Consider the following 17,088-nt stretch of genomic DNA (forward strand, 5'->3'; position numbering starts at 1 on the left):
AGAGAGAGAGATGTGTCTCAATCCATCCTCGCCTCTCTACACAGGACTTCCTAGCAAGAGGGAAAGCGAGCGTCTGTGTGCAATCGATGCACCATCTACTGTATGTCACAGAGCGGGAGAGAGAGGCTATAGGCACAGACACAGAGACGGGGGAGAGAGGGGGAGGGAGGGAGACTGAGAGAAAGTCATTTAAGGACACATGGAGAGTGAGGGAGAGAGAGAGAGAGAGCAAAAGAGAACAGGGAGAGAGAGAATGAGGCTGATGCAGATAATTGCCCTGCAGAGTATAACTCGTGCATGTGCTATAGAGACAAAAAAGCTGGGCAAAGCTAGAGCAAAGGCTTACTTTTATTAGAGCAATCAAGAGATGGGGAAGAGGGGAGAAATGGGAGAATTCTTCTCATGTCATCCTCCGAGACTGAAACAGGCGCAGTCACATAATCCATCAGGAGCCCCCCTCCCCATCCCACCTCCGATTATTTACATTAAAGGCAGACAAATGGAGCGTGCCAGGCGAGCAGCGCTGCAATGCAGTCCCTGTCACAGGCTGGCATGCTCAGTACAGAGTCTGCATACCCAATCAGATGTGCCAACACGGCATCAGACAGATACTCCTCCGATAAGAGCCAGATGAGGGGAAAAAACGCAAAGCAGGTGCAGACTCAGCCTCCAAACTGCTTCTGCCGTCATGTCTCTACCTAAAAATGACAAAGAGCAGGCTTTTTGACAAAGTGTTAAGACTGTGAAATTGTCATTATTCGTGAGACGGAAAGCTGAACCACTGCAGTGTGAGGCAGACTATATGGAGCAGCACTAGGGTGGTAAAGCAGCATCACTCAGCACAGTAGATGTGAAAGTGGAGGGGGGTGGAAGGGGGGTACTGAAGCCCTGCCTTTGACTCATTGCCTTTTAAGGCTAAGACGCCAGTGAAGCATGAGTCAGCACTATTTAAGAGAAACATAAAAACGTCAGGAACATGCTGGCTGCGTGTCTAATATTAGAGGGAAAGCTTTATATCAATGATGTCTATCAGACATATGCCCTTGTAAGTGCAGCAAGAGCTGAGCTCACCTGACTGTCTGGTCTTCTGAAAAACTGTGAAACTGTGTCACAACCCCCTCCCACCCCAATCCCATCAAACCTTAGCGTGTTTTAACATAAGGTGGACAATTTCCATCATATACTGTATGTTGACTTTCTGTATTTCACTTTTCTGCATGTTTCACTCATGAAGCGGGCTCAAAGACAGTCATCAAACTTTTTAAAAATTATTTAAATAAATCAATAATTTTCACTTTTATGCAAATCTCTGCATCACTGATTAGTGATATGGGCTATTCCAGCGAGACGAACAGTTCATTTGTTCTTGAAGAGAGAGAGTCAATATCAACAGCTATTAGGCTGACAGGCAGGATGCTAGCAAAAAAAGAGACTGCATGGTCACATGTATGATGTCCCTAGTGAAAAGAGACTGCAGTCTGAGCTGTATTGGGGAAAGTAGTGCCTCCATACTGCCCCCTTGAGGAAATGGAAGACATATGTTGGCTCTTTTTTCTTTTTTGCCAACTTAGCGATTCTGTTATTTGATTTTCTGTGTTTTTAGATAACTTTTGAGACACCACTGTAAAAAAAAAGGGGGGGGGGGAGCACCTACAAAACAAATTTAATGATGCATGAGGATTGCTATACATTTTCAACTCACTTAAAACAACTTCTGGAGAGTGTATGTGAGTTTAGCTAAATTATGCTTGTGCAAAGATCACTATAAACCAGCAGAACTATAAATAATAATAAAACAACAAAGCATTACAGATTCTAAGAATGACAGTCATCCATACCTGAAAGTCAAAGTGAACATACTCATCTGGTGGAAATCCTATCTACTAGATGATCCAGACGTGTGTAGTTCATATATACAGAGTAGTATAAGAGGCTATTTAGGCCACAATTTCCAGTTTTCTTTGGGCTTCCTTACTAACTGCCAGCTCAGGGTAGTGGTGGTTCTATAGAAGGTTATATAGTTCTATAAAATGTGTTTCTTTCTATCTTGTGAAACAGGATCAACTACATTTAGATAATATTTCAGCTAGGTATAAATTAAAAGAAAAGCTTTGAAAGGACAATAAAAAAAACCTGTTGACACCCACACTCTAGTTTAGTCCAAGTACTACACCATTCTTTGAGTCATAAAGCTTGAGAATTTTATAACCCGCTCATTCATGCAACTGTCCAAACAGCCAATTCTGTGTCAACAGCACAATTCATAAAATCTTATAGATAATGCTCTAGAGATTCAGTTAATGTTTACATGACATATCATAATGGAGAAAATAGGATCTCATTTATTTTGAATGGCACGGTTGTTAGTGCCATCTCCTGGGATTTTTATGCAAAACAATCTAAAGAGTTTCCACAGAATGCTGCAAAAAAGAAAAAGATCAGAAAATGAAAGATCAGACTGGTTTAAACTCAGTAATGCAACTCAAATACAACTGAGAATAAAGAATGTTGAATGTTGAAACTATAATAACAGAAAGTCAGATGTTTCACTCCTGGCCAAAAAAAGGAATCAAAGGCAAGAGTTACATGAAGCCAACACACTGGACAACTGAAGATAACATGATAAGTACATGTCATTCCGGTCATGTAAGTACATGTGCATATCTGTTATCCAATGCATAAGAAGGGACATACATCTCTTTCAAGCTGAACATTTATTCAACAACCGTTGGCTGATCCAGTTCACTGTGGGTGAAATTTCATAGATCTTGTATCAACATTAAACAGCTGCTGATCACTATTGATAGACCAGGTGAATATATTAACTCCATGACTTTGATGATGAAATTTATCTTGTACTAGAAGCTACGCTTTTGGGAAATCGGGAATCAAAACAAAATAAATGTTTAAAAGTCAGTTTTCTGCACCCCCTAAACCAGTGGTGGCAATCTTATCTGGAAAGGGAAGGTGTGGGTGCAGGTTTCCATTCTAACCAAGCAGATGCCACACCAGAGTCTACTAAAAGCCAAGGGCAACTGATTAAACAGGTGGAATCAGGTGTGGTTCTGCTTGGTTGGAATAACCTGCACCCACACCGGCCCTTTCCAATGAAGAGCATGTTGAGCTTGAACTGAGTTTAGCAATTGAAGCCATAAGGCTACCTAAGGAAGAACATTCACTGCCATATTTAAGGCGTCTGTGTGATACCATCCAAAAAGAGAAAAATATCAGTAAAAACAGTCCAATAAACATTTTATTTTTCAAACAAGTTACAAATTTTCATCATAGAAAATGATGTAATTCCTTTTTGAGAATCAGACCAACTACACAACAAGGTATGCACGACAAATCCAAAAATACTCTTCACATAAAAATACTCCATTCTTAAAACTACTGAAAATAAAACAGTGTAATTCTGTAGCAGCTGAAAAGGCCACTTTTCTGTGTAGCTATGAATATGGGAGAGGCTTGCTTACCTAATCTCCTAACACAGAAGTAAGGCTAATCCATCAAAACAAGCACATTGAATTACATGACTGCTTTAACATGTTTAAAATCAGTTCACATTTAATGCATATAAATAAATTGGAAAGCTCCTCAAATGCAGAAAATGAAAACAGAAGTCAAACAAAATGTTCCAGTATTTACAAAAAATTCCTATACAAAAATCTTCCAGGAGGAAAAAAATAAAAAGTGTTTGTAGTGCACATGGATGAAATGCTTCAGGTATCCTGATAAACTGGCTTTAGATCCCGAAGCTTCTCAACACAAAAATAAAACCCTATGATCTGATACTGATATTAAAGCTGTGGTAATCCTTAACTATTATGCACTCAATTCAATATTCCTCTAACGATTCAAAATATTTATAAAATGTATAAATCCAACTGAAATGTCCTGATTCACCAATCAAGATAAGCAATTTCATCATCATATTCCTATCATCCTATTAGATGCATTAAGACAGTCAATTTCCATATCAATAATTTAAGTGTGCTTTCACTGAGATACCACATCATCATTTTCACAGTGGCTGACAAATTGAGCTAGTAACATAGGTTCAACCTCACATAGTTTTGGTTTTAAAGCACTTGGCAGAGATGGAAATTTGGGCACCAAAATCAGCTGTACTGAACTGCATCACTGTTAAAAAAGGGGCTACAAAATCCAGTGAGCCAAAGGAATAATTCTTAATGCACTAATTTTCAATGGATGACTAGTATAACAAACTGAAAGTTAAAAGTTAAATGGTCCAGTATGTTGGCACACAACTGAGAGTCCTATCACTTCACAGAACATTATCTGAACTGAATTAATGATGAGGTCCTATAAAGGCCATTAACAAAGAGGCCAAAGGACTAGAGTACCGACTAGCTTCAAAAACACATCTAGGAGTTAAATGCTAATAAACCTGTCACTTCTTTCAGAAGGCAAGTGAATTCAAGGGTGCTGCTAACCCTCACTGATGGGGTAAACAATTCCCAATTTGCACTTTGGGCCACACTCTGTTTCAAAATGTCTATAAATTTCATACTACTTCCATAAAAATAGATGTCTTGTACCTTAGTAGTCGTATGATTAAAATATTTGTAAAACAGTTTTGACCTTTTAAACATCACCTCTGCTTGTATCAGGACTGAAAAACATCCACTTAGAATTTGACCTTACAAGTAGGTCAGATACATGATGTTAATTTCTATGAAATTCATAAATCAGCCTCACCAATAGGACAATAGTTTCACCACAGAGAACACACAAAGCAGAACAATACAATAAACAATAAATTAAAAAAATCCTTCAACCGTAGCAGGAGTCTTCTATGTTACACTGATGTTTCTCCTAATTGTTTCTGAACATGGTGTTTAACTGCTATACATACGGTCTGTGGTTTTTGATTTTCCACCTTTTGGAACGAACACGAAAGAAGAAGAACATGAGCATGAGAAAGACGCAAGAGAATGCATACAAAAGAACACACAGACTCATGTCCACACCGGAGAAACCCAGTCCCAAGAATGGGAGGTTAGGCTCCTTTTGGATGCCTCCAGTTTCACGTTTATCGGTTTGCTTCATATGTTTTGGAACACTTTCTGGAGGTGGGTTCAACCCTTTATTAAGAACACCGGATGGGGTCGATGTGGCTTTGTTAACTGCAACTGTGCCTGCTTCTGGATGGATATCAGTGGTGTATTTGGGGGAGATGTTGGCAGCACTATAATGTTTTTTGAGAAATGCAAGGACCATGTCTTCAATCCATACATGAAGACCATCCTGTTCTTCATGGCATGCTTGACAAAGGTCAGGAGTGGGCCACTGTGTTTTAGGAAACATGGGGTCTTCACTCAATGTCCCTATATAGAATAAAAATGATTGGTTTGTATTATTTGATTATAATATGGCAAATCTAAGAATCTTAAAATTGCAAATACATTTGTTTCCCCAATCCATATTTCATTTCTGCAGCTTACCTGCTAGTCTTGCATTAACCTGGTTATGTTTCCTCCATAACCAAAGCACTGCTTCATCCAGAGATTTCACCTGACTCATGGATTCCTGCGCCATCTCCTCAAAGTGCTTTCCACACTCATGACAGCCAAAGAACGTTCCAATGTACTGCCGCATTGTTTGAAGCACGGCCAATGGATCATCCTCCAGTGCTGAGAGAGACAGTCAAAGTTATCAAGCAGGAAAATCTCAGTTTGAACATAACCAGTGCAAAAATTCTTATAAACACCCTGATCATATCCGTCCACATTCCACTAATATCAATCCTATAAAAGAAAACTGACCATTTACAACCCATATCCTTTATCTGAGTACTTAATATAAAAGAAAGGCTATTCAACCACTTAATTGAGGAAAGCTGAAAGTGCTTGGCTCTTCATACCAGTGTTGGCGAGAGCGTCCGGCCGGCTGGCAGCCTGCACAGTGAGCACATGAAAGAGGGTCCAAAGGGAGCAGGGGTATCCTCTGAGTGCCACACTACTGCCCTGGCAGCCTATCCACTGAACACGCTCACTCAGGTGCAGTCCGGAGATCTGGCACAACACAGCACAGTGCAACAGATGCTCAGCAATGTTCAATTCGTTTAGCAAAATATCTGCTGAATACATTTCGGAGGACTTCTGAAACTGAGGCCATTTTCACACTTTTCTTCCTAGGCTGTTTGCACTGACTGTGTGGTAAGATTGGTCCAGTGTGAAAGGTGTTATGATGTAGTCCATGAAACCAATCTCTGCTGCTCCTTAAATAGTGATCAGAGTGGAACAAAGATAGCAATATAGGTACATTCAGGGAGTTATTAATGAGCCATGTAGCAGCAGCACAATGCATATCGTCGCTGTCAGGTGGAATCCTCGTATCTCCAAAACCATTACTTTTCAGGAAATGAAAAAAACGGCGTACCTTATCTGCAGTGCACAGGGTTTAGTCCGCGTTGCAGTGTTTGTCTTGGCTAAATTCCTGTCCTTAGACGAGCACCAGAACTAACGGGGGTCAAGATTTTTTTTTCTTTGAGCCCAGTGTTTTGAAGACATTTACCTAAGAAGACGTGTTGATTCGTTGCGACTCTTATTAAGGAGAAATATGCCGCGAAGCTCTCCCGTGGAGTGAGGAAGAGGTGGATAGTTGAAGTGTCCAATGGAGTTATGAGATTTGCGCTCAAGCTATTTTCAAGACTTTAGATTGGTTAATAACTTGTAAAAATAACAGACCCACGTGGGGACTGACCAATAGCATCGATATGTGAAAAAATATGAAATTGACCAAATTTGGACATACGAGGTTTCCGCCCGACAGCGACGATATAATCATGCAGACACAAGAGTTTCAGTTAATGTTCACCTCAAACATCAGAATGGGGTAAAAGTGTGATCTCTGTGACGTTAACCAGGGTGTGGCTGATAAGCAGGTGAGAGTATTTAAGAAACTCACACACAACAGTCTCAGAGTTTTCACAGAATGGTAAAACAACAAACATCCTCTAAGTGAGAGGGTCTACAGTCTGAAACAATTTGTTGATGAGGGAGATCAGAAGAGAATGTCCAGACTGGTCATAAGTCTCAACTTATTATTTAGTAAATAGTAACACAAACCCTCAGGTAGATCACGTCAGATTCCACTCCTGTCAGACAAGAACGAATATCTAAGGCTATCATGGGTGTAACTAGTCTGACGCTCAATTAAGAACAACAAAAAAATATAGCTTTAAATATATGGGCTAAGTGTGAATATGGCCTAAATCATAATGTGCTATTGTTTTAATAATTAGTAATAAATTGTTTATGCAGGTAAAGATTCAGTAAAGGTTGTTGGGTAACAAGCCTGAATTCTATGCTATTCTGTTTAATATTTTTCAAATTCGGGTTCATTTCGGTGGTGTAAAGTTGTGCCTAAGTCGATTCTCACCCTCATCTTATTGTTGGCCAGGTCCAAAATGGCTTCATAAGGAATTTTCTCCAGTGGTAAACTGATCAGCCATTCCAGTAGTGTCTCTAGAAGCTTAACCACAGATTGGCGTCCAGGAAACAGCTAAGATCAAAAGTACAATATTTTGGGTGTCAGGTGAGTTCACAATGAACAATAACTGAAGGGGAAAAAAAAAAAAAAAGAAAAAAAAAGACTACTGGGTCCAACCTTAGACACTACTGTGACAAAGTCTTTGAAGGTTTTTAGCTCTGCTCCCTCTAAGGTCTTGCGGGTTGCCAGCTCCACTCTTAATAGATAATGTAAGCCAGACTCCAGGTCTACCATGTACACCTTAGACCTACAGGGGGAAAGGAAATAAAATAAAAAATCCAGAAATAATTAGTAACAGACTCCCAATCAGAAACTGAATAATGTGTGCCCTTATATCACATTCTTTGTACAGCTACAGAAACCCCGCAAGTTGTATAAAAATGAAGAAAAGTCAAATGGTGATAGAAAACATCAGTTGGAGTGAATATGAGACAGTTATATTCACAGTTATGATCAGAAAAGTCTGTTCAGGACGAACTGGATGGCACACTGAGAAATAGCTTCAGTATTTAAACTAAAATGCTACCTTCAGACTAAACTAAAGGTCAATGATGCGAAAGCATGAGACAAGTTATTACTTAAACCAATTGTGCAATGCATTTGCCCAGTCATAGATGTTCATGCTGCACATATGAACGTTAACCCAGGCTTTAGAAATGCTTGTGTGAAAAGCACAGTGCGAAAACTTCAGATTATGAAACCCCAAGATAACCCAGGATTCTGTTTACCCAGGGTTAAAAAAAAGGACCCAGAGGTAACTATTTCAAGTGCAAACAGCCCTTAAGAATATCACCCCAGGGACATTCTTTACAGTTAAAGAACAAGTTACTTGACTGTGAGTGAAGATGTTTTCGACCTCAAAAATAATTTTAATATAGTAACTATAGCTTACAGCACAAAACTCATTGTCATTTTGATCAAAAGCTCTTCAGGTTCTTTATGTAATGGAAATCAGTTGTATTCTCCTAAAATTTCTCGTTTACAAATTAAACGATTAATATTTCCTTTTAGATCTTCAATATTAATGATTATTTAATTTTATAAATAAGACTCATCCATAGTATGTTCCATAGTAGTCATGTTTTGTTTCCTAGCTGCAATTCACATCACTTTTGTCTAGCAACACGGTGCGCAAGATATATCAGTGAATGAACATATACTTGTCTGCGTTCGTCTTTAAGCATTGTTTTTGCCAACAAATTGACATCATCCCTTTGTACTAATCATTTGTTCTAATCATCGCTGATAATTGTTCCCTTTTAGACCTTTAGTGTCTAGCCTTGTAACTAGTATCTGATGTGATGTGCTGCCATCAGGTAAATACTTTGCATAAATGCAATGCAACAGAGGATCTGCTACAGAAGCTGTGTTCAGTTTAAACACAGCCTGTTTTTTACCCTCCATACAGTGAAGAAAAAATGATATAGCTACAGCATGTTTTTTTAATGTTTGCTGTTCAGGAACACTGAGCTGGAGTTGTATCGTGACTACAGCCTGAAAGGAGGCAACACCCGTCAGAAGATGTCCTGCCATCAGCCTGCCAGTTTATAAAAGGTTTTAAATTAACAAGGATTTTTGTTTTAACTAGTTAACTGGGATTTGGCATCAATTTATTTTCTTCCCAAAAGGATATAAGTAGAAAAGCAAACTTACTTGTCAAATTCTTTAAAAAGCTCAGTTATTTTCTGGTCTTTAATTTCTGCCTGTTCTGGCTGCTGGACCGAAGGGTGCAGTTTCCGGTGAACTCCAGGTAGCAGTTTAAGGAAGGAGGAAAAGAAAAAGCGTATTTTCTTCTTTCTGTGATCATAAGGAGAAATTTGACATGAATAATACATAGTTCTTATTCTTATTATTCAGTTAATCTTAGTATTTAAATATATTTACTTAGTACACAGATCCTAGTTTGTACATCTATTTCAATGCTAAGCAAAGAAAAACTATTGTTAGTAATAAAGCCCAAGCAGCACAGACCATTACAAGGAAGCTGGATTCTTAATCTGGTGTCAGTGAATGACTTACACATCCATGGCTGCATGTTTCCCATTGGGGTAAAACAGGTAGGCTGCAGGGGCAGTGGTGATGCCGAGCTTTTCCATCAGGACCTTGTCTGAATTCAGGGCCCTCTTCACTATCACACCTTCATATGGCATTAGGTCCAATATTACCTATACAAAAGGGAAAACAACAGAATTTGCTAACAGTTTTTGCTATAGCTTTTGTTACTTTAATGTAGATATAAAGAAGGTATTCTTCCTCAACACATAGACTATATCCAGCATTGGAAACAGCTTTGAATATATATAGATTTCTCGAACCCTCCAAATTCTGTTGTTTGATTTAAACATAACTGAAGGTATTGATCTGTATCTGCATCATTTATGCACTGTGATGCATCCGCATCAGATGCGACTGGCTGAGAAGACAATTCGTACAATTATCCAAAATCATACAGACATGACTCCCTAAATCTCCTGTTGTTGATAACTTGTCCAGCTACAATACAAGAGAAGCTTGTGAAACTGCAGGGGCTGAAGAGCAGAAGTGCAAGTCATTTACGATGCCTATGTAAATACACCCACTGTTTAATATTCAGTGACATACACATAATACACACAATCACACAGAGAAGACAAAAAAATTTAAAAAATTAAAATAAATAAATGCTTTACATTATTTAAAAACATTTTCAGACCAGCAGAGAAGGGCTGGAGAGTTCATTGCTGTTATTTCTTTCGTTTCAGCTCAGGGTATATCATCTATAGTTGCAATTCTGTTTCATCATCTGATGGTAAGAAAAACCGACTGGTGTCATTGCACATACCTCTCTTCCAATGTAAGATTCTTCATCCTCTATGATGACTGCAGTGTAATGATCTGATTTCAGTCCAATCAAAGACTGAATGTTTTCAGTCCTGTAAAAGGGAGCAGAAGAACAAAAGTGAATGTCAGTTCCCTCATTACTGAATAATAGACTAAACATTAACACTGCAGGGATAGAGGAGATGCAGTAATCCCTAACTGGGCAAAAGCAAATCAGCAATAGTCATGTATAGATGCTAAGTGTGGGCTATTTAGCTGGAAGTTATATAATAATATTTACATAATGCTGGATGCCGCATTATATAATTACAATACAATTTCATTCGATTGTAATCTAATTTAATCCAAAACTGCCGGACTAAAACTTTAGTAACACACATTTCTTTTTTCATTTGCACAGTCATGAAATCTGCAACAAAACAAAACATAAAACTTCCATAAACCTAATAAATGTCAGAGTCCTTTAAGTCTCCTTCATATATACTCTCTGTGTGTTTTATAAGATTTAATGCAGGGGTGTCCAGTTTATTTGCGCAAAGTGGTGGTGTGTGTGCGCAGGTTGTCATGCACATGAAGCAGAAGCCACACCTGATTCCACCTGCTCAAATCAGTTGATCTTGGCTTGAGAAAACTCAAGTGTGGCTTCTGTGGGGTTGCAGAACCGCAACATATTAAAATTCCAGACAACTTTCGGCAACTTTTTTTTAACTAACAAGCTTCATTCAGCCTGTCTTCATTAATTACTTTACTCCTCTTCCTTACTGTGCCTGCCTCAGGTTTACCATATGGCTGCTGAATTCAAAGCAATGGAACACCAACTCCACAATGCCAAAGTATCTGCTGCGTTTTCTATGTCTTAATCTGCTGACAGACACTTCGAAACTGAGTTCTATAATCGAGCTATCTACTTTTTTTAATGCACAGTTGTGAGAGCTAGTAAATTTAGCTTGTGAGAGCTAGTTAACTTAACTACTAAGCATGAGAAAAACAAAGCTGTGATAAGTAACTGATCCAAGTTATTGCTATTTATTTCCAAACACTGTGAACTGGACACAAAACACAAGCGCTACATACTGTATAAGGTCTCACTCAGCATTGTTCTGTAGACACACCTTAAGCCAATGTTATAACTGAATCTGGATGCCAGATACAAAAACTTTGCTCTCTCTGTTGCGAACTACTTGTGGAAGAACATTCTGTAATGTGGATACAGAAGCATGCCAAGTAATATAGTTTTTAGAGATAATTCTGGGCTACACCCCAAATTGCATACTATGTGCTAAATAGTATGCCTAAAAATAAATGACACAGATGGTATACTGACATACTACTTGTGTAGTTGTACACTGTTTGGGATTTCGCCAAGCATTCTGGGTTACTGATTACCAGATAACGTATCTGTCAGTGGATCACCAGCTTCCTGACAGACAGGAAACAACAGGTGAGACTGGGAGGTGTCACCTCCAGCATTCGGACAATCAGCACTGGCGCTCCACAGGGATGCGTCCTCTCCCCACTTCTATTCTCCCTCTACACTAATGACTGCACTTCAAGTGAGCCAACTGTTAAACTCCTGAAATTTGCAGATGATACTACGCTCATCGATCTCATCCAAGATGGCGATGAGTCTGCATACCGGCAGGAGGTGAAGCTTCTGGTGCTCTGGTGCAGTCAGAACAGTCTAGAGCTAAACACCCTCAAAACTGTGGAGATGATAGTGGACTTTATGAAAGACCCCTCAACACTACTCCCCCTCACAATATCCAACAGCCCGGTGTCATCTGTGGAGGCCTTCAAGTTTCAGGGCACTACCATTTCCCAAGACCTGAAATGGGAGTGCAACATAAACTCAATCATCAAAAAGGCCCAGCAGAGGATGTACTTTCTATGCGAATTAAGGAATTATGGTCTGCCACAGGAGCTGTTGATGCTGTTCTACAATGCAGTCATAGAATCTGTCCTGTGCACATCCATCACCATCTGGTTTGGAGCAGGAACAAAACAGGACAGAAACAGACTGCAAAGCATGGTTAGAACAGCAGAAAAAATAATTGGCGCCCCCCTGCCCACTCTCAAGGACTTGTACAACACAAGAACCAGAAATCGGGCAGGGAAAATCACTACTGACCCTTCGCACCCTGGACACAACCTCTTTTAGCTCCTCCCTTCTGGCAGGCGCTACAGGACTTTGCTTACTAAAACTGCCAGACACAGGAACAGTTTCTTTCCCCAGGCAATCACCCTGATCAACAACTCACCATAATTATATTCACTGCTTCTTATAATATGTACTGCATTATCAGGACTGTCAATCATCAAATCATCTGTATATTACACACTACTGCTGCTGTATATTGCACAAAAAGCATATTGCACAATATTGTTATTTGCACTCCCACACTTTATGTACATTACTGATCGCTCATATTCCATATTCATATTTTATATATTTTATTCATTCTATATCCATATTTTATACTCATTCTGTCTATATTGTATCTCATTGTCTGCATTGTTTTCTTGTATAGTATAGTGTTATTTATGTCTGTACCTTTGAGAGTCACAAACTGCTGGAACCAAATTCCTTGTGTGTGTCAACACACTTGGCCAATAAATCTGATTCTGATAAAACAGCACACCCTTTCACCTTCAAGAGCTTGTCATTTGTCTAATGTCAGCTGGTTAGTTGTTTCCGTTCCAGCCAGCATTCTGCCTGTCCATCGCTGCCAGCATGGCATAACTGTGCTCATTTTCTGCACCATAAGTGGCACATAACTTTCAGAACAAACCAGGCACTTGGTCAACTGGGTTGAAGATTAGGTTGCTCTTCTGTAGTCTCACAACATGTTGCGTACGGTAAATAACAGGGTAGATATACTTGAAGCTTTTCAGATTGACAGACATCAAACTCTTCAGAATCTGTGTTCTCTGTATCTTGTGTTGGAGGAGTCTGAATACAGAGAAACACAGACATGCCCTGTTAGCCAGTGCTAACTAAATGCATGCTGGTCCATTTTTTAGCAAACCATTTTTTGTAGCTTTTTATCAGATACACAGAAACATTTGGGTTACATAAAGCACACACCGTCTGTCTGGTGTACACGTTTCGTAACATTTTCATGGACATACTGTACATTAGTTGCCTTTGTAGTTTTGCTTAATTGTATTTAAAAATTTCTACAATTTTTACTGGTTTCCAACCACCAGAAGCAACATTTCTAAAACCCAGGGTATTTATGTTTGCTCCATGTGCATGTGAACACACCTGGCAGGTTCCAGCGAAGGGCAACCAGCAGGCCAGTCTTGTCTTGTGTGGTTTTGGAGAAAGTTTACCATCAGCTGTCTAACAGTCTGAATCTCTCGATCAGCTCCTAATGGCAGGCAAAACAAATCAGAGCTCAACCAACAATAAATAAATGAGCTTAAATTAAATGAAGCCAACATATCTGGAATTATGAGCAAATATGAATCAAGCCTACCTCGATATGTCTTTCCAATGTCAAAAATAGTACTATGTGCTTTGAAGTACTGGGGAAGAAAATATTATAAAATATTAAAAATTATTAATACGGAATAATAAGGACAAGTAAGTGTTCTTAACTATAACAGGAAGGATATATGTAACACACAATCACTGCAAGTTGTAGCAGATCTGTGGCTTAATCATAAATAAATAAATAAATAAATAAATAAATAAATAAATAAAAAATACCCGAAATGTAGGGTAGAAATGGATGCTGAACTCTTTACAAATGTCAAAGTTCTTTTCATGTGCACAGTCCACAACTCCAATACGGATAGCTTGAGACCAATCTGTGGTGAAAACAAATTCAAAGTTAGACCAATTCACACAACAGCAGATAAAGTGTCACCTCCATATGCCAAAGTACACAACACATCTACACCTGTTAAAAACAGCCCTCAGTTAATCATAATGTGTGTGGTGTGCTGCACATATCCAATCATAATATAATTATAACTGTTATTATATAATTATCATGACTGTAGATTTGCACTCCAGACACACTATAGTTTTATTTTTTCTGGGCTTAATTCCTAAATCATAAAACATGTATTTAGTTTTTCTGCACCATCTGTAACCACAGAAAGCAATAGAGGACCGAGCCTAACATATGAAAAGAATCAATTAAAACAAAGCATGAAAGAAGCAGATGGGGTCTGGTCAGAAAAATGTTTGGAAAATAATAAAACAGAGGATGCAGTGGGTGTTTCAGTAGTTGAGAAGAGGAAAGAGGGCATCACACTGAGTCTCCTGGAACACCCCCATTAAGAAACCCCCTTCCCCAAATCTGCTGAATTATTCTTCACCTGCTGGAGGGGCTCAGTGTATTTTGAGTCATGTGGGGGAATGCACACCAGGGTCAACACAGCACAATGGTATCACGTGGCCCCTATTGTAAGGGGAACAGCTGGTAGGCAGCCACTCACGAGCCACCAGACCGACAGCTTTTGCCAACAAAACCAGACTTAATGCATTCAACAGGGTTCCATGGTGCCTGGGTTTTATTAATCGCCTGAAATATCAAAGGTATTCCCTCTTACTGACACTTCAGCTTTCCCTGACTCTTAAATATGATGCCAGGTGGTCGCTTTGTGATTCATGGGGTTATAAGTTTAATATTCAAATGACAGGAAACTGCTTATGAACAGAGGCAAGAATCTGGACTGTAAATCTATTTAAATTTTATATGATTTATTTAACAAAACAGCATCTTTATATATAAAAAAAATCTTTATAGCAATTTTAGAACAAATGCAATGCAGATATAGATTTAGATTCCTAATGAGATAGACAGAGGAAGTGGTTTGAAGTAAAACTACCTACTGAAAGGACAAGAGGAAGAAACCCCAAGAAGAGGCCGACTCAAAAAATCTAATCTAAAAAAGAACTAATCTTCCGGAGTCTGGGTGACACTGAATAGTAAGATTATAAATGATTAGTCTTCTACAACTGAATACTAAGTATACATGCATACCAAAGTCTTTATGAGTACAGAAACAGCTCTTAGGTACAAATTTAAAAGTTTTTAGCTCTCCACTCTCAACGCCTTCTCTAATTTTAGTGACTTGTAAACACGGTGCTAATAAATTAATCCACTTTTGGGCTGACGTGTTAATCTAGAGACCTTTATAGCTTCATCGCCTACTGTGGCACTAAACAAGATGATTTCTGAGGGTGGCCTCTGTAAATTGTACAGCCTGACTATGCATTTTCGACAGTCTAATTAGCATGGGGCATCAGGCTGTTAAGTCAATTACTCATCCAGAGAGAGCACTCAGGATGCTTGATGGCATGCTTTCTCCTTTCTGATTTCTCCAAGCTGCTTACAGAATCTGCACTCAATCCAGGAAATTAGCTCAGTATCATAAGTAAACTGGTAAAAATAAATAAATAAATAAAATAATCGGTATGAGGTTTGCACACATTCCTGCCTGGAAGGCAAGTTTCAATTCCAGGTTTTAGCTTGATTTCTGAAGTAACAGAAAGTATGTTAAGTAACTGGCATGTTCAGGACTGTAAACCAACATGTTAACATTTCAAATAGGTGATCAGAAGCCTGACTGTAGTTCAGTGCAATCATGAACTTCCAGAACATGAAAAGATTAACATGCTTGAACAAATTCACAAAATATTAATATGCTGAAACTCAGCAGATGTAAAGCAGCTTTACAAACAAGGGCTTAATCACTAGGGCGATTGTAAATATGTGCCGAATAGCAGCAGCAACAACAGTAATTATAATAATAATAACAACAACAATAATAATAACAGCAATAGCCAGGCTGTGACACGACACTGCATTCAATTTCTTGAACATGTCTTCGACAAAACAGAAAACACACAGTTTAATATAGGAAACGCGTATTTCCTAAAATATCATGGTTTAGCCAGAAGCTAACGATCATTAGCTTATTAGCTTTACGTTACTTTTCGTAGGCAAATTAGCGAGCTGAGCTACGAGCAGAAGGCAATTTAACGATGACTCAACCATTTATTTAGATAATCTAGAACTTCTTCCGTCCTACCTTTGACATCTCCTGCTAACCCTTTCCATGTGGGTGAGTACTGGATGCAGTGTCCACACCACGACGAGTAGAACTGAACCAACCAGGCTGTTGAAGAGTTCAACAAGGTTTGCTTCAGAGTGTCACTGTTTAAAATGAACACCGGGTCTTCTTCGGTATATAAGCGTCCAGTTTGTCCATACCGAAGCACGGCCATTAAAAGAAGAATGTGTAAAGAATATGGCACTGCCATTCGAAACGAATCAACAGCCATGAAGTCTGAGCAGCGCCTCTACATGAGCTACAAGCCTTCGGTCATGTAGTTACCTAGCAGGAGAGAGCCAGGGTGACATCGAGGGCGTAAATGTTGCGTTTATTCCGCGCAGTACCTCCGCCTCCATCCTGCGTTAGATTGGCGCATCTTCGGTGGCTTAAATAATTCAAAATCCTTGCTTAGTATGCACTGCAGGACAATATTGTGTATTTTAAATGAACTAAAATGTGTTTGTGTATTTGCAATGCACACCGTATATTGCATAAATATTACGCATTATGAAGTAAAAAGTCTTTAAGTCTTTTTTTTTTGGACCAGGGTGAATTCCCACCTCACAAGCAGTCACCAAAACCTGGTCCAAAAAAGACTTAAATACTTTTTACTTTATAAGCGTAATATTTATGCAATATATGGTATGTACTGCAGGACAAAATTGTGTATTTTAAATG

At 38.9% G+C, this 17,088-nt stretch overlaps 1 protein-coding gene across 1 annotated transcript; it reads right to left on the bottom strand.

Moving 5' to 3' along the window:
- Positions 1-3,235: 3,235 nt before the first annotated feature.
- On the bottom strand, positions 3,236-16,699 carry qsox2 (quiescin Q6 sulfhydryl oxidase 2). The gene is made up of 12 exons (XM_060883079.1): positions 16,387-16,699; positions 14,051-14,151; positions 13,818-13,866; positions 13,604-13,709; positions 10,340-10,430; positions 9,538-9,683; positions 9,172-9,315; positions 7,636-7,765; positions 7,408-7,530; positions 5,888-6,038; positions 5,469-5,657; positions 3,236-5,351 (listed from the first exon to the last, which is right to left on the bottom strand). Exons 1-12 carry the CDS (start codon positions 16,637-16,639, stop codon positions 4,870-4,872), a joined length of 1,965 nt encoding a protein of 654 aa, XP_060739062.1. The 5' UTR covers positions 16,640-16,699; the 3' UTR covers positions 3,236-4,869.
- Between the last annotated feature and the right edge of the window lie 389 nt (positions 16,700-17,088).

This window comes from Tachysurus vachellii, chromosome 12 (genome assembly GCF_030014155.1).
Source record: "Tachysurus vachellii isolate PV-2020 chromosome 12, HZAU_Pvac_v1, whole genome shotgun sequence".
Lineage (NCBI taxonomy): Eukaryota > Metazoa > Chordata > Actinopteri > Siluriformes > Bagridae > Tachysurus > Tachysurus vachellii.